This window comes from Triturus cristatus, chromosome 11, assembly GCF_964204655.1.
Source record: "Triturus cristatus chromosome 11, aTriCri1.1, whole genome shotgun sequence".
NCBI lineage: Eukaryota > Metazoa > Chordata > Amphibia > Caudata > Salamandridae > Triturus > Triturus cristatus.
The window spans coordinates 187,805,150-187,827,285 of record NC_140594.1 but is presented as its reverse complement, the minus strand read 5'-3'; the positions used below and the strand labels follow the sequence as shown (position 1 = coordinate 187,827,285).

General features: G+C 46.0%; 1 protein-coding gene across 2 annotated transcripts in view; it reads left to right on the top strand.

Moving 5' to 3' along the window:
• Nucleotides 1-22,136, top strand: part of HECTD4 (HECT domain E3 ubiquitin protein ligase 4) — a 2,430,065-nt gene that overhangs the window by 256,628 nt on the left and 2,151,301 nt on the right. For both annotated transcript variants that reach the window (XM_085634374.1, XM_085634373.1), the window contains exon 11: nucleotides 8,848-8,988. In XM_085634374.1, coding sequence (XP_085490500.1) covers nucleotides 8,848-8,988 — 141 coding nt within the window. The remainder of the gene's footprint in view (nucleotides 1-8,847; nucleotides 8,989-22,136) is intronic.

Sequence of the window (22,136 nt, the reverse complement as noted above, 5' to 3'; positions counted from 1 at the left end):
CTGCAGATATTGTGGGTGCTGTTTTGATTTGAGCTATCTGCAGATCCAGTTTTGCAGAAAGAAAATGTGAAAGGGTCTATAAGACGGCTGAGGGAGCAGCATCCATACTTGGTGAGAATGTGGGGGTTCACACCTCACTTCTCCAGAAAAAATGTTTTTGTTTCTCAGGATTGTTCCCAAACTGGATCCAGAGATTCTAGAGAATCCAAAGGATCAGAGAAATGGGTACAGTCTCCATCAGTTCCCCCATATTCCTTAAAACGGCTGTACAAGTTCTTCAAAGAATGGAACCCACAGTTATAAAAATGTATACTGAAGGTAGGACATGGCCAGTGCACTTAAAGCCTGCTGTACTCAGCTGAAGGCCTTAGAGTCTATTGCATATGGCAAAAGGTTGTACACATGTTGCTTGGAGTACAGGTTGCGGGACAGCTAAGCCTTGCACCAACAGTGTGTGTGGGGGGTTGGGGGCACAAGGACTTTGCACAAGTCATGTTTGATCCTTCTGTCCACTCAGAACCTGCTGTGCAGAGCTGAAAACCCTGCATATTGGGCCAATGGGCTTGACTTAGAATGTGACTGAAGACAGGCCCTAGACCAGGAAAAGGCCTGCACAGTGCTTTTATGCTATGGATGTATGCTAAAGTATATAAATTAAAAATAGCAAATCATTGAAGAAACCTTCTCTTTTATGGCTTTTTACTCAAAAGTGAAATTACGTTTGTAAAAAAAAAAGTTCACAAAAACTTAAATTGAAGAAATATTACAATACAAAACTTAAACATTGATATTCAACAGTTGTGATGTGTGGTGCAACCATGCCCCTCCTTCCCCTTTAACTGCTTAGGACCTCATCCATTATATCTATCACCGGAGTCATCATCCACACATGACATAGTTACTTCATTGAAATTGAGATGGGAGCCGGCCCACTCAGGGTGACCATACAGGGTCAGGTGCTATACTCCTACCACACTAGATCTGCCTCAGTCACCTCTGTTGGCAGTAGTATTAAGCTTGTGACCTGTTCATAAGTGTATTTGACTACAGCATGTTGGTTTCAGTTGTTATGAGTTTGGGTTGCAGCAGACACTAATGATTAGTGTAAGTCCATGAGCATGTATTTGGGGAATGGAAGTTTATGGTTGCTTTGTTCACCATTGATCTCAAATTCCAGGGGTAAGATAGGATGTCCTGGGCACTGGTAATTTCCTATTTTGCACTCGGGTCGTTTTATTGTTGTGACAGATGGGCACATCCACCATTGCCTGTGATTCGTATAGTATTGCATATAACAAATATAAATCTGGTGTGGCTTTCCCAAGAATAATGAAAAGAGTTGAAATGGACCTTTCTTTTGTAGTTTTAGACCAACGATTTGTGTGCAAGGTAAATATGGGGCACAAACGCAGAGACCAATCCAGCCTTCATAGTTCTAACTATGTTACTTACCTCTCTTGTAGCCACCCAGTCTGAATGTTTTTAAGGTAACAATTGCTATTTTTTCTGATCTTAAATCATAAAATCATTTCACAAATATCCTAGGAGGTATTTTGTATTTAAAAGATATTCTTCCTGACATAAACAGTTCAGAAACTCTTGTACAGACTAAGGTAAAGTTGCACCTCACATCACCCGACCTATATTTGTCCCTTCCATATACTAATTTAGCAATATGTGCTCCTCAAACTTATGTCACAAGCAGGGGCATCTCCTAAAGAAAAGGAAACCAATATGTTATGAGGAACTTACCAAACGCCAGCCATATGTGGAATGTTCAGATCTGCAATATTGAGCTTTGATCCTGGGTGCAAATAAGAACATTTGAGATACATGTTGGAGCAAGGCCTCCTGGATCCTTCATTATTATTGGCAGCAAAACATTTTGGTTATGTTCGAGGCATGTGGGCTGCTGAATTCATATCTGTGCATAGATCGCCGCCTAGTGTTGGGTCCGGATGTTTGCACGTTGTTGTCCTGGAAGAGTCTTCGAAGTATCCTGGGATAGGTGACTCCTCCCCTGGACTACAGTGCGCATGGGCATCCTCTCCATCCTCAGATTGTTTTTTTCCGCCATTGGGTTCGGATGTGCTATCTTGACTCAAGTTAGGAAAATCTTTTTTCAGGCCAAAAGGCCTTTAGTTCGCGTCGGTACTGTTCTCGATCGGTATCGATAGTATCTTTGTTAGTTTACTAACTTCCAGAACAAACTTTCGCATCTTACCCGACCGTCCATTCGACATCAACGATGGAATCGAGGACACCATTCAAGAGGTGTCCGGTATGCAATGCGAAATATCCCCACGTCGACGTCCATCCGGTGTGCAACAAATGCCTTTCACCGGATCACGACGAATCTACATGCATGGCCTGTGCCAGATTTCGATCCAAAAAGACTCTACGGAATCGACGAGCGGCGAGACTCGAGGCGCAGCAAGCGGCACCGGCCCCGGCCGACATCTTCAACGCCGAGACCGAAGATGTCGAAGAAGTGGAGAACCTACCCTCCAGTCCCGTTTCCGAACATGACTCCGGATCGGAAGACGTCGACGAAACACTCTTTCGCAGAGATGAAGACGACACCGAGGTAGGAGACTACAATGAGGCCTTAGGGGCCGAAGAGAGTAGCTCCGGTGACGAGCAAGGCCTACCCGTTCAGACTGAAGAAAGCCCAGTGCAACAGTCTATGGCTTTGGTCGAGGGATCGCCTTCGGGCCTTACCCAAGACCTATCCCGCAGTTCTTCGGCCCCGCCCTCGGGCTCAGCGGCAGCCATTAATGCCCAAAACGGCTGGTTTCCCTTCTTCGAAACCGAAACCGAAAGCTGTATTGGTTCAATTGAAACCGAAACCGAAAGTGGCGCTGGTCGGATCGAGGCCCTCCACACCTTCGACGCCAGCAAAACACATCGGCACCGAGCGCACCAAACGAGACTTCGGTGCCGAACTCGAAGCGGCCGACGTCGGAGTCGACATAAGGAAGAAGGCCTTCGGTACCACCAAACCTGCTCGGCTCCCGGCACCGACGCAATCGACTCCGACCCCAAAGGTCAAACAGCCTGCTGCGTCTCACACCGCTTCCACGGCAACACCAAAGCCACACTCATCGAAGAAGTCGACGGCCATTCCCGCCCCTCGACTCGATGACCCACCGGCGCCGAAAAAATCCACCACCGCCTCGACAGAACCGGTCGGTGCAAAAGAATCGAGGGCGCTCCAGACGCGACCCATTGCTGCGCAAAGCACCAAAAAGAAAATGGTCCTCCAGGACACGTCGGGCTCCGAACCAATTGAAGCTCCAGCAGCCTCTTCGGCACCAGCCAACATTACTTTTGGCCTGCCACCATCCACGGCCCCGAAACTGTTCCAAATCAGGACACAGGTGACCCATACCACGATCACGCCTGCCGAACGCTCTGTGGAGACGTCTCCATCACATCTAATCGACGCCGACACCGGCAGAATGATTATCCACAAAAGGAAAATAACTTCGGAGCCGGCTTTGGACTCCTTCAGGATTCCACTTAAAAGAAAGCTGCCTGTGGCTTCAGAACCAGTTCTTTACGAACCTTTCCACTCACCCTACCAGGATCCACAATCCTTCTCTCCCACACACTCCGACACGGATGTGTTGGTGGACTACATGGGTGACCAAGTCCCCTACCCCGGAGACATGGACCCTGACGGCCAACAGGACCCTGATCAAACTTGGGATGACCCTGTGGACCCAGGTGCACCTATGGATGCACACGACCCGCAACTCTATGGAGCAAAAACATCTCCCACAGAGGACACTGCAGTGTTCAACACTCTAATTGAACGTGCTGCGGCCAATCATGGGGTGCAACTTCACTCGGACACCGTCGAGGACGACTTTCTTATGGATACTTTCGCATCCTCATAAAGGAATATAAAAACTCTACCCATGTTGAAGGGTGTCCTCAAACCAGCAAAGGACATCTTCAAGGAACCCACCAGGGCACGAGTGATAAACCCCAGGATCGACAAGAAATACAGATCAGCGCCTGGGGACCCTACTTACATCAGAGGCCAATTACCTCTGGATTCCATTGTCGTTGCGAATGCTCGCAAGAGGGCACACTCACAAACAACAGGTGACGCTCCTCCCCCGGACAAAGAGTCCAAGGTGTTAGAGACCTCTGGCAAACGGGTTGCCGCCCAGGCAGCCAACATATGGCGCATTGCCAATACTCAAGCACTCCTCACTCGCTACGATAGAGCGCACTACGACACATTAGAGCAACTACTCCAACATCTCCCTGACCAATACAGAGAAGGTGCAGAGATCCTCATCAGGGAGGGACAGCTCCTCACAAACACATCCATCAAGTGTGCGCTAGATGCCGCAGACACAGCTGCCAGGGCCATAAACACTAGCGTCATGCTGCGACGCGACATGCCTGGTTACGAATCTCCGGATTCAAACCTGAGGTGCAAAACAACATACTCAACCAGCCTGTCAACCCCGACTATTTATTCGGCCCGGAGGTTGACACCACACTAGAGAAAATAAAAAAGGACACGGACACTGCAAAGTCCATGGGGGCTCTCCAGACTCAGTCCTTTCGGAGCGGCTCCTTTCGTCGCCCCGGAAATAGAGGAGCAGGTAGAGGACAGGGGTCACAGCAAACATACAACAAGGGCAATACACAAACCACCTACGATAAAAACACCCGGGGTGGATATCGTGGCTCCAGTACAAAGGGCAGAGGACGCGGCTACGGCAACACCAGGTCCTCCCCCAAGAACAAGCAGTGACGCCCTCTCCCTTCCTCCCGACCACATAACACCTGTCGGGGGAAGGCTACAAAGGTTCCTGTCCACGTGGAACTCCATCACCACCGACAGGTGGGTCAAAGATATTGTCAAATACGGTTACTGTCTAGAACTAACCTCCACTCCACCCACAATACCTCCAAAAAAACGTCCTATGTCCTCAGAGCACTTAACGCTCTTACAGCAGGAGGTGCAAAGTATGCTTCTAAAAGGCGCAATAGAGGTCGTACCCGTCCACGAGCAAGGTACGGGGGTGTACTCCCTGTACTTTTTAATACCGAAAAGGGACGGGTCACTCAGACCTATATTAGACCTGAGACCCCTAAACAGATACATTCTTTCCGAGCATTTTCACATGCTCACTCTACAGCAAGTCCTCCCGCTGCTCAAGCAGGGAGACTTTCTAGCCACACTAGACCTCAAGGATGCGTATTTCCACATACCCATTCACCCCTCACACAAAAAATACCTCAGGTTCACTGTTCAAGGGCAGCACTACCAATTCAAAGTCCTTCCCTTCGGCGTGACAACGGCACCAAGGGTGTTTACAAAGTGCCTAGCTACTGTGGCGGCACATCTACGGAGGCAGCACATACACGTCTACCCTTACCTGGACGACTGGCTCGTTCAACCGAAGTCAGCCCAGCAATGTGCCAGCCACATGTCCCGCACCATTCACCTCCTTCACAGTCTGGGGTTCTCACTAAATTACCCAAAATCCCATCTACAGCCCGCACACGTACAACAGTACCTAGGTGCGACTATAGACACTCTGGCAGCCACAGCTCAGCCAAATTTGGTGAGAATCAACAGCATGCAAATGCTGATTTCCAAGTTCAAACCACAACACTCCCTTCCCGCGCGAGTGTTCATGCAGTTGATAGGCATGATGGCCTCCTGCATCTTCATAGTCCCCCACGCGAGACTACATATGCGCCCGCTTCAGGAGTGCTTAGCACGTCAGTGGAATCAGGCTCAAGGACAGTTGAAAGACCTAGTGTTGGTGAGCGGTCGGGCATACAACTCTCTGCATTGGTGGAATCCACAAAACCTTTGCAAAGGCCGACCGTTCCAAGAGCCTGTCCCACAGATAATACTGACGGCGGACGCGTCTCTCCAGGGATGGAGAGCTCACGTTCTCCATTACACAGTGCAGGGACTATGGACACAACAACAAAAGAAGATGCACATCAACCTTCTAGAGCTGATGGCAATCTTCCTCGCTATGAAAGCATTCAAAGTACACTTGTGCAACAAAGTCGTGTTGATCCGGACGGACAACATGACTGCCATGTACTACATACAGAAGCAGGGAGGAACACACTCTCCACAGTTGTCTCATCTGGCTCAGAGCATGTGGAAGTGGGCCATTCAAAGGAACATATTCCTCATGGCAGAACACCTCCCCGGCAAGGACAACCAGATGGCGGATCTGCTCAGCAGACACAGCCACCAGATGCACGAGTGGGAGTTACACCCATCAGTACTCCAACCGTACTTCCAGCAGTGGGGTCATCCAGAGATAGACCTATTCGCGACAAGCAAACGCAAAATGCCAAAGCTTTGCCGCCAGGTTCCCACATCCGCAGTCGCAGGGCAATGCGATATGGATGAACTGGTCTGGCAGATTTGCGTACGCTTTTCCCCCAGCACCACTGATACCGCTGGTGGCACGCAAACTGCGTCAACACTCACTGACGCTCGTCCTGGTTGCTCCAACGTGGGCACGCCAGCCGTGGTACACCACCTTTCTCGAACTTTCCGTGGTGTCGCATCAAAGGCTGCGGGTCAAACCCGAGCATTTGACGCAGAACCATGGAGAGATTCAGCACCCAGATCCGCAACAGCTGAACCTGGCAATCTGGCTCCTGAAGTCCTAGAGTTTGGCTACCTAAACCTGCCACCTGACTGTATGGACATCATTAAGGAGGCCAGGAGACCCACTACCAGAGCTTGCTATGCAGCAAAATGGAAGAGGTTCGTCATTTATTGCAATAATAATGACATTAACCCGCTAGACGCATCCATCCAAAACATTATTTGTTACCTATTACACCGATACCGATGCAATCTGGCGTACACCTCTATACGTGTCCATTTGACCGCAATATCAGCCTATCTGCAGACCAGGCAGCACCTCTCTCTATTCAGAGTGCCTGCCATCAAAGCATTCTTGGAAGGACTCAAACGAGTCATTCCACCAAGCCACCCACCGGCTCCAATGTGGAACCTCAACTTGGTCCTCACACGCCTGATGGGTACACCCTTTGAACCTCTACACTCATGCGAGATTCAATTCCTTACCTGGAAAGTAGCTTTCCTAGTAGCGATCACTTCTTTGAGAAGAGTTAGTGAACTCCAGGCACTAACCGTTCAAGAGCCATTTATACAAGTTCACGCCAACAGGGTCGTACTACGTACCAACCCCAAATTCATGCCAAAGGTGGTATCGCAGTTCCACATGAATCAAACCATTGAACTGCCCGTTTTCTTCCAAAACCCACAAACTGTCGCAGAAAGGGCACTCCATACACTAGATGTCAAAAGGGCCCTCATGTATTATATCGACAGGACCAAACCCTTTAGGAAAACACAACAACTTTTCGTTGCCTTTGCCCCACACCACAAAGGTAACGCTATCTCCAAAGCTGGAATAGCCAGATGGATCGTTAAATGTATTCAAATTTGCTATCAAAAGGCTAAACGCACTTTAACGATTCCCCCACGGGCCCACTCAACACGTAAGTTAGGGGCCTCAATGGCTTTCCTAGGAAACATTCCTTTGCATGACATATGTAGAGCAGCCACCTGGTCCACTACACATACATTTACCAAACACTATTGTGTAGATGTGCAATCAAAACAGCAGGCAGCTGTAGGACAGGCTGTTCTCAAAACTCTTTTTCAGACCGCTGCAGCTGGCACTGGTAGCCGCCGCTAATAAGAGGGCACTGCTATATATTCTATGCACAGATATGAATTCAGCAGCCCACATGCCTCGAACTGAATATGCTACTTACCAGTATGCATCTGTTCTTGGCATGTAGGGCTGCTGACATTCATATCGCCCTCCCTCCTCCCCGGCGCCTGTAGCAGCTGCAGCTCTCAGAATTACTGTAAGCATGGTCATCACTTTCTATATCTACTCCATCACTGCCACAATGGCGAAAAACAATCTGAGGATGGAGAGGATGCCCATGCGCACTGTAGTCCAGGGGAGGAGTCACCTATCCCAGGATACTTCGAAGACTCTTCCAGGACAACAACGTGCAAACATCCGGACCCAACACTAGGCGGCGATCTATGCACAGATATGAATGTCAGCAGCCCTACATGCCAAGAACAGATGCATACTGGTAAGTAGCATATTCATTTCTGGTTCACTGTACAAAACAGTGTAATAATTAAAGACTTTTAAAACAAATCAATCTAATTGTTTATCCTCAACAGGGCCATCAAATGTTGTTTAAAAACAAATTCTTGTAACCCAGTCTTGCATCTCTAACAATCAGCATTCCAAAATGTTAATTTGTTTGATGACGTCTGCTTACGTTTTGAAAGCTATTGTGACATCTTTCAGAAGATGTCATGGCCCTTTTAAGTCATTGGTGTTTGCTCAATTTCTCCAGATGTGCCCACACACAGCACGGGTATGTCTTGCCATCATTCATTAATCAAACATTAATTTTTAACAAAATTACCACAGTAGAGCACAGTTACCGTATAAGTATAATTAAGAGTTAATCTTTGATGGCTACTCATCGTCCCAAATCGGACGAATTTGAACAATTGGCTGCACAAGTTGTATCTGTCCTGAATATCACATGTGTAACAAGGTTCACTTTAACAAGTCCAATATTAAATACCATTCCATTCAATAATCCTGTTTTACATAGATTGCTGACTTCAGCAATCCATTGAGAAGCTCCTAATGTCCTTTACCTTCAGTTTTGCCCTTCGTAAAACTCTGTAGTTGTATGGAGTTAACTTGATCTCACTTTGATGAAATTCTTGTCTGGGTTAACTGGCTTAGTTTCGTTATTTTGTTTCAGGGGCTTGCTATGATGCAATGAATAACACAATATGGACATGTTCTAATGACTACATTGACCAGTGGTGCAATCCAGGGAACCAGGCGTTCCACTATGTCTGTCACAGACTAGGTGTTAGTCATATAATCACTGAACCCAAAGGTGAGTTGCATCGAATATAGCAGTAGGCTAGAGCGGTTGATTGTTTTAGACTTGCACGTATGTTTGTGTTTTTGTTATTCTAAATTGTGTTGTATGTGTTTTGGACTGAACAGTTCAATTTATTTTCTGTTTAAAATACTGCTATTCCCAGTTTAGATAGTTTTGTTTTATAAAGAAATGCTATGTGATGCCAAAACATTTCACAGCTCAGAATCAAACTTGAATTGTTTCTTAAAGTCAATAACATTTCAATGTATTCCTTGTTAACTGCTTTATTATACAAATATAGTGGGCTTATAGTTTACTGGTTTATTGTACAGTGTCAGAGGGATTATTTATTTCTGCTTTACTGAGCATTATTGACTGCTTTATTATGCAGTGCCAGTAGGTTCATTCTTTCGTGTTTTATTATACTGTACCAGTAGGCCAACATTCTTCAAATTTTGTAATGCTATGCCCCCTCATTTAAAAAAAATCATTGGGGTCCCATAGAACGATACACCTGAATACATTTTGTTCAATGCAATTGACAACTAAGAACTTATTTACCAATGCAAATATGTATTTCCGTTATCACTTTTAAAAATGCAATCAAATACATGATTGCTAACATTCTGTTGGCAGCCAGATCTCCCTACTAGTAAATATGTATCCACAGTGTGATAGTTTATCAGACTATTTGGAATACTAGTGCTTCACACCCCAGAGAATCGGAGCACTACAACTATTTTAATGACATACAGCACACACGACAATTAGCCTAATATAACTGGGAGGGCTGCCTCCCCCTAACTGGTCTCCCATCTCAGATCACACAAATGTTCCTTTGCCTTCGATTTCCCCCCCGAACTGAGTATAAGGGTACACAGAGGCCCCTGTTACACTAAGAGGGTTTCAGAGATCAATAAGAGCCTTATACATACTTTGATGCACTCAATCAGGGATTCGTTGCACACAATTTTAGGCACCCAGCAGCTCCCTATATGAGGGACAGCTAAGGCCTCCAGCTTTCCCCATATTCTTTCCCCTTCTCTCCTACTTTCTGATTGTTTGAGGGATGGGGTAATCCCTCACCTGTCTTTCTCTGTATGTTATTCATTTTTATTTTCTTTCTGCAGGTTACAATGCTTGACCCCACAAAACTTTGTATTTCTGTGTATTCATAAATCTGAACACTATGTACATATATGTCTTGATTTAAGCTGTCTTTACAAAAGCAATAAAAAGATTTTAACTAAAAAAGTAAAATTGTAGAAATGTGATCTTTGTTTGAGTGTCCCTCCATTCTTCTTCTATATTGCGAGCTCTGTACCTGAGTATACCACAGGAAAAAACCTTAGCCATGACAGTCCCCTCTTTGAAGGACCGAATGAGAGTTTGACACCACAACACCTCATTTGCAAGACGAGCGCTGACCAAAATAATTTTTGAATAATATTGTACAATATATCACCAGATATAAGGGATCTCGATGGCAATACCTTTGCCCAAAGTATTGCCTGTCTGGATGTTAACCATTTTGAGGAAGAACATATATATAACAACAATGTGTTCCAACTGCATATCAAGCTCTGGTGTCAATACATTGACTACATATTGATAATCTAGACAGGGAATAATGATACTGCAATTGCCTTTGTTAATTGGCTGAATTCTAAAAGATCCATATTTAAAGTTTACCCATACCATCAGAGGGGTTAATATAGCCTTTTGGATCTACAGATTACTGACACCGAATCAGGATTACACACAAGTTTTCTGCAAACCCACACAAAAACAGGTTACTCAGATTTGATACCTTTCATCCACGCAGAAGCCTGCTAATTATCAAATAACTTATGTGTTTACCAAAACCCAGAATGAATCATCAGGCAGTCCATGAAGAGAGCTCACAACAACTGCCGGAAGACCCTTCTAGAAACATATCCCAAACCAGAATCTGGGAGAATAATCTGAGACTACTTTTTCACACATTTCCAACCAGGTTCAGGAACTAAACATAAAAATTGGCAATTGCTAAATACTACTAGGATCAAATAGGACCACCCTGTGGCCCCTCTGCCCCACCCATTTCGTGTTCAGAAGGACACAGAACATAAGAGAAATGGTGGAATTCACATACTCCCTGCGGAGAGAACCATTGGAACAGCCTGACATTGGACTTTGGGGCCTCTCACCTGTCATTGGTCGCTACCCTTGTGGAAGATGTACTGTCTGCCCATAAACATGAGCCACAAAAAATGTTAATGTGGAAATACCCGAGGTGTGGGAAATAAGAAGACGCATCAGTTGTAATAGCTTAGTGGTGATTTACATGATTTCATTCTCCTGCAACTTATGGGACATTGCAGGGACCACTAGAAAAATCCTAATCAGGATAAATGAAAATCAAAACAAAGAATGTCAGCTAACACACATGACATCTCATTTTATGGAAGTTGGACACAGGTAAAACAAGATTAAGTGAGTCGTTTTGGAACAAGTAGTTAGCAATTCCACTAACCTGACCATACAAGAAGTCCTTCTCATGAAAGTGCAGAGATTGGTATATCGCTTGAAAAACCACAAAGTGGGATTAAATCATAAGATTTCATGGCTCCTGGTAGGCAATTAAAGAATGGTATAAATATGCATTCCGGGACCCCTAACTGATCCATTATCCTGTTAAGCCTGGTTCTCCAACAGGGAAATTTAGATAATTATACATGACAATCAGTACTCCTAAGCCTACTCTCTGTTTAACTTCATTGATACTAATGATTCCTCTCATGACAAAAAATACTGTATACCACAAACAGTTCATATAGTCCAGCAGATTCCACAATACACATTCCGCACGTGAACAACATTGCTTTGTTTAATACCTCCTTATGGGACTTAAATTAAGCTACACCCACTTGGCTCCAATCATTGTGGCACAGGGGTACTTTTCCTGCGGGCTCTAGTGTTTCTCTCGGTCAATATTAAACTATAGCTATCCGGCTTTGGTTTTTTTGGGCATGCATGTGTAGGGTGTCTTTCCCTGCATGTTTTAACATTTTGCTCCTTTAGATGCACTTGTTAGAGTGCCACACACCACATGAGCTAGGTCATCGCCCCCAGCACGATCTAGTGTTTTTGGGTTCACACTGGATCACTCGCCATGTCCTTTGACCTGGCCGCAAGCCGGCTCTTAATTGGCCCTCACAAGATGACCGCTAACATCTGGAAGCAGTGGGACGGTGTATGCAACAGGCTGCAGTTTCCCTTCATGAAGTAAGTGACCATGGACCATAAAAAAATCAGAATTTACATTTTTTCAACGGATAAGCACCCTATTTTAACACATTGATCCTATCTTTCACATTTATTTACACACAGCGTTTGACTACATGAAGTGCTATCTGTCCCCCTTCACGGAGCACACAAACCCAAACTAGGGCCAAGAGAACAAAAGAAACCTTTCCCAGTGGGGGCACATGTATACATGTTATGATAAAGTGGAGTCCCACTGGTGTTTCTCACGTGTTTAATGTTTTGCAGTGCTTCACTGGCAGACTCGTGCTATATATAATTGCTCTATTATACAGACTTGACCTACCATTTTGCCTTACCTCTGCCTTAACATAACTTTTGCTGCAGGAACTAAGAAGTAGCCCTGATATAATGTTTTATTTTCTGTATGCTATGTCATCTTATATCTTCTAGGTGCAACTTTGGCCACAACTGTATTAAATCCACAGGGAGTATCACATTTATAAATTTGATTTTGAAAGCATGAGTATGAGTGAGAGTCTCCACAGTAGGAATCTAAGTCCTGAGGTAGGCAGCAGACATTCAGAGGGATACTGAGAGAGCTGAAACATGTCGACTAAAGGGGTGAGGGAGCAGTGATAACCCTTAGTCGTGGTGTTCTTGCTTTTAAACATTCCACAGTGAAAATCCTGTAATAAAGTATTGAGAATGAGTTTTACTGAAAGAGATTTGAAATTTTGCACAGATTCTAGACCTTATTAGTGGGTGAGCCCCACAATGACTGCCAAAGTGCTCTCGATTAATTAGATGAGCCCATTCGCCCTTCTAACAGACTGGCAGATGGAGACAACCCTGTGATGAAGCATAACACGTAGGATGGTGTGTGAGTGCTTGTCTTAGTTTTTCATTTATGACCAGACACACACAACTCATTGTGAGTAATTGCAAGACCAAACAAAATCCCTGAAGGAATCTCCACTTCTAAACAAGAAATCCAAAGGTAATATTTTGATTCTGTTAATGTAAGCTGAGAGACTGTTTTCCTGGCCTGTCCCGTCGTCTTACCTGCCCATTGGTTTTTGTCATCTACATACTTTAAGTCATGACCAATTGGAATACCTTTTCCTAATGAAGTTAAGATCAGTGCGGAAGTGCATGTTATTGTAATAATACTAATGTTTTCAGGTGAGAGTATAGTTTTTTTATATGACTAATGAGTGCACGTAAAACATCTGCAGATATTGACATATGACTGTTCAATTAGCTGTTAAATATATGGGTATATTTACACGTTGCAATTCCATTTTCATTTTACTACCCACAAAATAAATGTGGATAAAAACCACATGAAATATTTGGTAATGGGCGACTGTAATTGTTGCCACATGACCAAATAATGCCTCATGACTAATACCTAATGGGAAAAGTATTCGTTGACAGGAGAACTCATCTTCAAATAATAATCACAACCCTCGTCAGGGTGAACTGAAAGTCACTAAATAAACCTTTGCTTAACTCCCTTGTAGCTTGGCACAAAACAGTTTCTAGCTTACCTTAGGAGGCAATGTGTAAAGTAATTATGCAGTGTTCAAACAATGCTAAAGTAAAAATCCAGGGGGGGCGTGGCCTGGTGATCGGCAAGATGGCCGCATTGTAATGTGGCTCTGCTGGCCGCCGAACGAATCCTTCAGCTATCCTGTTCCCATCGCCTTAATTTGTACCAACAGGGTTTCTGACATAGGAGGTGTGTTGGCGGTGCACTGTCTGCGTGTGTGTCGACCCCTGGAGCTGGCGGAGAGCCAGTCGAGAAATCAGCGGATGGCCATAATGGCGGATGCGGTGCCCATATAGAGCGGACCCTGCAGAGTGGTTGGCCCGGCTGGCGTCCCTGCTGAGGGAAATCTGGTACATGCGGAGATTTGCTGAGGCCGCAGCTGTGCTCCGGGCTTGAACGCTCTCTTACCGGGCGTGAGGCTTTATCGCTGCGGTGCGTGCGGGGCTTCCCCGACGTGGCTGGGGGCTAGACCTGTGGTGGAACCGGAGCGGTCTACTACGCGGGGGGCCGTCCTCAGCCTGGCAGGTGGGCCTCTGCGAGGTGTTGGCCGCCGGACTGCCCTGTCGCGCTGCACGCTATAGTGGTTTGGGGCCCCTTGCTCACCGAGCTTCCACATCACCCTTCCTGATGCTCAGGACTGTGTTTGCATAGCGGCCCAGCGCGAACCAGAGGTCGGCAGCTTCCGACGTCGGGGCCATGCGGGGACGGGCCCTTTCTGCGCATTAATGATAGCTGCATTCAATTGAGGCTCACACGTGCCTGCTAATGACATATGCTTTGTTTTAATCATGGCTTGCTGCCACTGGCCGCTGATGTTTGGACCTGTTGCTGCCGTGGCCCAGTGAAAACACGCACGGAGCCCTAGACTGTGGTGCCTCTGAGGCGAAAGACGGCGTTTCACTATTCAGGACTGCCAGGGTGTGGGCTGTGACATGTTGAGCTCCCTGTGGTGATACGCTGGAGATAGCTGCCATCCTACTGTGTCTGGACAGTGCTGGGCTGGAAGTGGGTGTTCGCCTTAACTCTGGTGCCATAGCGCAGGCTGTGGATTTCGTGGTGTGGACTGGTCCGCGCTGTGCTTAAATTGGCTGTTCCCTTTGCTCCCCCTGGCAGGCAACCCCTCTAACGCTGTCTGCCGCGAGCGGTGATGTCTCTTATTGGCGCAGTCACTTTGATCTTCTCATATACACATTCGGTTCTCTGTCATTACGATGGAAAAGCCAGATAAAAGCCAACCTCGACTGACTTTCGAGTCACGTAGGGGCGGCAAGTCCTCACAGACTGTGGCTTCAGACTCTGAGCTGGACTCTGCTGCCCCGGCTTCAACGGCGCTGGAAAAGTCGCTATCTGCAATACAGGCAAGCCTTCAGGCTATTGATGGCAAGATAGAGGCGCTCAATGGCAGGATGGACCATTTAGATAAACATGCAGCAAGAATTGGAGAAGCGGAACAGAGAATATCAGTTGCGGAAGACGGCCTCCAGCAAGTTACTACTAAAACTACAGACATGGCGAAGCTGCTGGCCGTCATACAGGCGAAGAACTAGGACATTAAAGCGCGCTCTAGGCGCAATAACGTGCGCATTCTGGGTCTGCCGGAATCAACGAATGTGGGGCGGCTGGAGGATTATATCGAGACCCTCGTCCGGGATGTTTGCGGGGTTGAACACCTCTCCGCCATGTTTGCTGTTGAGTGGGCTCACAGGTCACTGGCGGTGCGTCCTCCTCCCGGGGCCCCCCTTAGACTAATCATTGCCCGCCTACTGAATTTCAGAGACAGAGACACTATCCTACGTGTTACTCGCCAGAAGTGTACGATTAACTACCAAGGAAACATCTTATCATTCTATCCGGACTTTATTGCCACGGTGCAAGCCGCGAGGAAGGAGTTCCAAGGGGTCAAAAAGCTTTTAATGAAGGAGCTAGTTCAATATGCCATGCTCTACCCAGCACGTTTACGTATAGGGACTGATGACAAAGCCAGGATCTTCACAACTCCTAAACAATCCATGGAATATGCCAAAACCCTTTGTCGAAAGCGGAACTCTGCAGCTACCACATCAGATGTTGATGAATGACTAATGTATATGTCTCTTGGTATTCTCTATTAGATCTCTTGTTACTATCACATTGCCTCCAACTGTACATGAGATATTGTGTTATACTGAGTGGTTGATTTGTTGAAATTCTGCGGGCATGGTTGGGTCGCGGCTTGGGGGATTGTATATCGGGGGGGGGTGACTCCCAGTTGTTGAACCCTCTTGTTAGGATTGTGCCCGTATGCTCTCCCCATTATGTATATTTAGGCTGTTATCCACTTTGCTCATTGAGCTATTCGCCTAACTATATATGGGGTATTTTGGCCCCTATGACTACACTTTCAAGTTAATTACCCTAGCTTCTAACGCTACCCGTTGTACCCCCGTTGCTATGCCTAGTTGGATGGCTTCGGGATAGGAAGTTCTCGCATTACATCGGCGGCCCCCTCCCGATCTCACCGGGAAGTGGACTTTGCCGCTGCATCCCCCAATGGGTATACCCCACGCTATGGTTGATAATTTGTTATTGTTGGGTTTGTTTTTACTCTGGGAATTTGTCTTTGGCAAATTGGGGTTGCTAAAGTGGGAGGGGGGAGGGTCTTTTTTTTCTTTACAGTTGAAGGTACTGTGATCAGAACAAATGTTGCAAATGGTACCCCATATGGTACCCAATATGATGCAGATAACAACTGGGACTGGAACCAGGGTTTGTTGACTACACTTTGGAAATCGGTGAGACACACAAATGCTTAACATGGAATATACGCGGTCTTAATACCCCAAAGAAAGTACGCCAAGTGTTAACATATCTTGACAGGCACACGGTACAAATTGCTTTATTGCAAGAGTCGCACTTGAGTAATAACACAGAGGCTAAGGTGGCACACAAATGGGCAACTTTTAGGCTGGCGTCCTCCTACTCGATGTACTCCAGGAGGGTCCTTATCCTTATTAAGAGGGGTGTTTCGTTCCGGCCTCTCCATACTTGTACAGACACAGAAGGATGCTGGGCTATGGTACAGGGTAAGCTGGGTATGTCTGTCTTAACGATTGTTAATGTGTATGGCCCCGTAGTAGATGACCCAACACCTTTTATCAGCATGCTTCAGGTTCTGCGCTCATGGCCTGACTCGGACGTCCTCTGGGGTGGTGATTTGAATACTCATCTTGACCTGCAAATGGATAAATCTAATCCGGCAGGTGCGCGTACTGTCAAAATGGCCCAGATAGTCTAGTTGGTACACATATAACACCTGCCTAAAATAGCTGGTCAAGACTTGACTACTGGCTACTGAATGAAGAGGCTAATGGCTTGGTCACACGGGTATACATATTACCATGCACATTATCTGATCATAGCCCCATAGGCCTGGATATCTGCATCCCCATGAACCCCCGTCGACCTTTCACATGGCGATTTCGAGCTGAGGCGCTGCTGGATCCCGTATACCACGAGGCTATTAGAACAGCTATTCTACAGTATTTTGAATCCAACGTGGGCTCTGTGTATAGTCAGGCCTCACTCTGGGAGGCATTTAAGGTTACGATAAGGGGGGTGTGTACTGGCACAACGGCGGGGATCCTAAGGGACATCAGAGACCAGCTGTCAAAGACGGAAAAGGCCTTGGGGGACTTGGAGGGGCAATATCAGCACTCACCAGCGGCAGATATTCTAGCCCTCATACAAGAACTGGTGGCAGAGTACAACACACTAGCTGACCAGGAGGCAAAATACATTGCAAGGCGACGTGTAGCCAGGGCGTACGGGGAGGGAGGCAGACCTGGGAGATGCTTGGCTTCTAGACTGCGCTTCAGTGCTGACCACCACCCGATTGACCAAATAGTAGACTCTCAAGGAGATGCACATTTTGCCCCACTTGAGATAGTTGACCAATTCAGACAATTTTATTCGGCTGTGTATACCACGCGGGGCGGAATGGCAGATGAGGCACTTGATGAATACCTGTGCATGGTTGTCAGACGCTCACAGAGAATATCTGAATCAGCCTATAGACGAAACAGACGTTCGTGAGGCTATTCTTGCACTTCCCAATAATAAGGCCCCGGGCCGGATGGCCTGACAGCAGAATTTTATAAAGCCTACACGGATCGCCTTGTACCCCACCTGCTCGAGATGTACGCAGAGGCACATGACTCTGGGATCCTTCCGCCTTCCCTCAGGCAGGCCCTGATTATCACCCTACTTAAGAAAGACAAATCGCCAACGCTCTGCGAGACCAATCGCCCCCTGTCGCTAATAAATCTAGATGCAAAGATACTAGCGAAAGTCTTGCCAACTAAGATCCAGCCTCTGATGCCGCTTCTCATTCTCCCGGACCAATCTGGGTTTATCCCAGAGCGTTCTACCTCTCATAACTTGTGCACCATCTTCGCAATGTTCCACGTGTTGAATCCTGAGTTATCTGCTGCTGCTGTCATGCTTAATGCGACAAAGCATTTGACTCAATAGAGTGGAAATATATGATGCGCATATTGCACAGGATGGGCTTCACCCCCTATTTTGACGCAATGGATATGGGTCTAGTATACAGATACATCGGCGAGAGTGCGGGTGGGAGGTCTAACTTCAGAGCCATATCCCATTGAGTGCGGCACTCGTCAGGGTTGTCCTTTGTCCCCACTTCTGTTCGCCCTGGTTCTGGAGCCGTTAGCATGCAAAATTCGGCAATGCCATAGAGTCGCCGCTCTAAATTTTAATCATCGGCCGGTTGGCATATCCATGTACGCGGATGACATGGTCCTATTTGTTCGTGATTCCCAGCTCCACCTGTCTCCAATTATCCGGTACTATTTCAGATTTGGTCTTTTCTCTGGCCTTCTAATCAACTGGGAGAAGTCGGTTATTATCCCTCTGACATTGATTACATCTCCGCCTCAGCTGGAATACCGGTTAGTATGGACTGCGGACCCTGTGAAGTACCTTGGGGTTTGGGTACACCGAGATCCCGACCCGGTGATTAGAGAGAACTAAGGACCGGCCTATAGCACCTTGGTATAGCAAGTGGATCGGTGGTTCCATCTCCCGTTGTCCCTTGCAGACCGCATTGCAGTTATTAAAATGGTTATCCTCCCGCGTTTTTTGTATTTGTTCTGCAACATTCCAATCAAACTTAATAAGCAATTTTTTAAGACAGTGCAGACACAGCTTTTGAGATTGGTGTGGGGAGATAAACAGCCCAGAATAAGCTGGCATACCCTGACGCTCGCTTATGATAAATGGGGGTTCGCTGCTTCTGATTTTTATGTGTATTATCTGAGTGCACAGGCGCAATATGCATACTATTGGTTCCGTGCACATGACTACATTCCGCATATCGCAGTGGAAGACGGTGATGCACACCCTGTACCGCTGGGGGGCATTCTCACGCATACACGCCGGCATACTCCTAGGTCAGAAATTAACAGCCTTGACACCACTATTGCAGCATGGCAGGGGATTGGCAAGCGAGCACATAAACTCCCTCTGTACGCTTCTGCTATGCCCCTTACTGGTCATGCAGCCTTGTCTGTCACTTGGGAGCAGGGGCCTGTAACAGCCCTAAAGGAGGCTGGTATCACGCACAAGGGATACCTTTTCATTGAGGGTAGGTACATGACTGGGGAAGACCTAGAATACATTCAGAATCCCACCTTCTTGATTACCAAATTATATAAAAGGGTGCAAGATGAAACGGTCCGGGGAAAGGATCGCAGTCTAGAGCGTTGGAATGCGATAATGGCCCCTCCGATTACTCTGCAAGAATGGGAACAAATTTGCATGTTAACAGGCCGTCTTACACCAAATGGCAATTTGCGTATAATTAATTTTAAATCTATTCATCAGGTGTATCGTACCCCCATCAAATTGTATAAAATGGGCCTTAGGGACTCTGCCCAATGTAAACGTTGTGATCAGGATAGCACTGATTTCATCCACCTTGCCTGGCACTGTGGCCCTGTGTTTCAGTTTTGGCAGACTATTGTTGCGCACCTACACACCATGACGGGCACTATTTTGAAGTGTACGCCGCAGGAGTGCCTCCTTGGCTTTGTCCCCCAGGCGAAAGCTGCGTTGGGCAGGTTTGTGAGAGTGGCGCTCCTACTGGCCAAAAGGCGGATTCTGTTCACGTGGGAAAGCAGGCTGGCCCCAAAATTGGGCGAATGGTTGAAGGATCTGACGTACTGTCGTGAGCAATTAGAAATATATGCTGAGGAATTGCCGGTCGCATCCAAAGCAACTGAAATTTGGGCTCCTCTTCGGGAATATTTACTGCTCCAGACTAATGCAATGACTGTATGATGCTGATTGATGATGTGCAATATTGTGCCCGCATATTGATTAATATGTTTGTATTGCGCCATTAGGGGGGAGACCGCTTCACCACGCCTCTTGTAATATCGGATCACCAATTGTACCTTTTGTTCAAACTGTTTTATTTTTATTTTTTTGTTTGTTCGGTTCTTCACGGATGTAGCGATGATTATATTATATGCCATTATGCTGTATGGTGATGAAAAGTTCAATAAACAAAAATAAAAATAAAGTAAAAACCCAACACGAGAAAAATCCCAAACCAATTTGGAAAGTAGAGAATATTTTAATAGATAAAATAACAGCAAAAATCATATTCGGAGATATGAATTTTTAAAGTTTGAATTAAAGATGGAATTCAAAAAGCAGAACGTTCCAACCGCATGTATATTGTCAAACTAGATCTGGTCAAAGTCAAAAGTTAAGGCTGACCATGCTGGATCGGCAATCAGATACGGGGACCATATTCATCCAGAGCAAGAGTTCACCTTCTGAATTGGAAACTTTTATGAAGAAAAAGTAGTTGCTGACAATTTGTTGACGCGGCAAGCTGGACCCGAAGCGGGGCTCGATGACGACGTGCGGCTGAAGAGCAGGGTCCCTGTGAAGTAGTCCAAGGCGGGAAAGCTTTGAGTGGACAATGTCTATACTCACAAAGGCTTTGATGTCAATTGGATGCTCTTCAGCGGAGGTTTCAGTGAAACCCTCTATGTTCAGACTTAGAAACTTTTCTGGAAGTCTGATCTCCTTCAGCAGGGCAAACTGGCAAGTTGAGACTGATTGGCAGTTCGACAGTTCTGGCTTCAACGGCAACCCTGGACGCTGTTTATTCTCCAGGCAGAAAGTTGCCAAAAGTATCTAAGACTCACTTCTTTCCGTTTGGGCACAGGAGGAGTACACTCTAACATCAGCCAAGAGTCCAGGACTTCGTGAGGCTCTACTTGTACTGTACTCTCTCATTGTGGTTACTGTATAATCTTGGCCAAGCATAATACAGAGGCATAGCTGTTAATTCTAGTTCTTCAGTAATTCATCATTGTAAATGCTAACTTGATATACCCAATTTTCTACCTACTATGCAATGCTTCTTTGGTCCTGATCTAGCCTTGTGTTATAGCAATGGCAATACATATGTCAAGAAAGAGGTAAAACGTATAAAATAATGTTGACTGTTGTATATTGGACCTGTATTTTCAATAATATACTGAAGTATTATTTGTGGTATTTTTCCCATAGCAATTGGTATTTGTCACAGCATACTTTCCAAGTCCAAGAGCAGACCACATGTCTTACCTACACTTTGACACTTCCCTAACTGCCTTGAAGAAGCCTTTCCTTTTCCAATATGTAGTTGAGAGGCATCAGACCTGGGATCTTTGTGAATTGGCTGGCACCGTCAGAAATCCATAGAATACTATTTGTAGACTTCCTAGAGTAGTGAAAGAAAGAACTGGCTAATGTGAGTTCAGGTTAATCCCTGAGTTGGTTCGTGCAAGTATGTTTTTTTGCAGTCTAGTGCTGATACGATAATTACAGGCAGTTTATTAGAGGAAACTGATATTTTTACAAAAATTACAAAATTGAAATATAAATTAAATAATCTGTTAACATGCTGTAGAATGTGCAGAAAGTCATACCCGCTTGTCAGCAGAATTTTCATCATTGTATTTTGGCATTGCCAAAACCCTATAAGCCTGGCTTATTACTAGAGGTGTGTCTTCGTTGATTAGTGAGTGGGCGATTGTAAGAATGAGTCAGTGGGTGGATGGATCCATGAATTGCTGCAAAGATGAGTGAAAGAATAGTGTTTATAAGAATGAATGAATCTGGAAGAAGAAGCGTTTCAGTAATATGCCAGATTATCAGCTTTTTTTCTTTTAATTTGAGAGACATCCACAAATCTCCGTTTCCATTTCCTTTGTCTCTATCTACACAAGGACGACGCCTCATGAACCTCACTTAGTGCTTCACTCTCGCTGCTGCTCACATAGCTTCTCCTCTTGTGTCC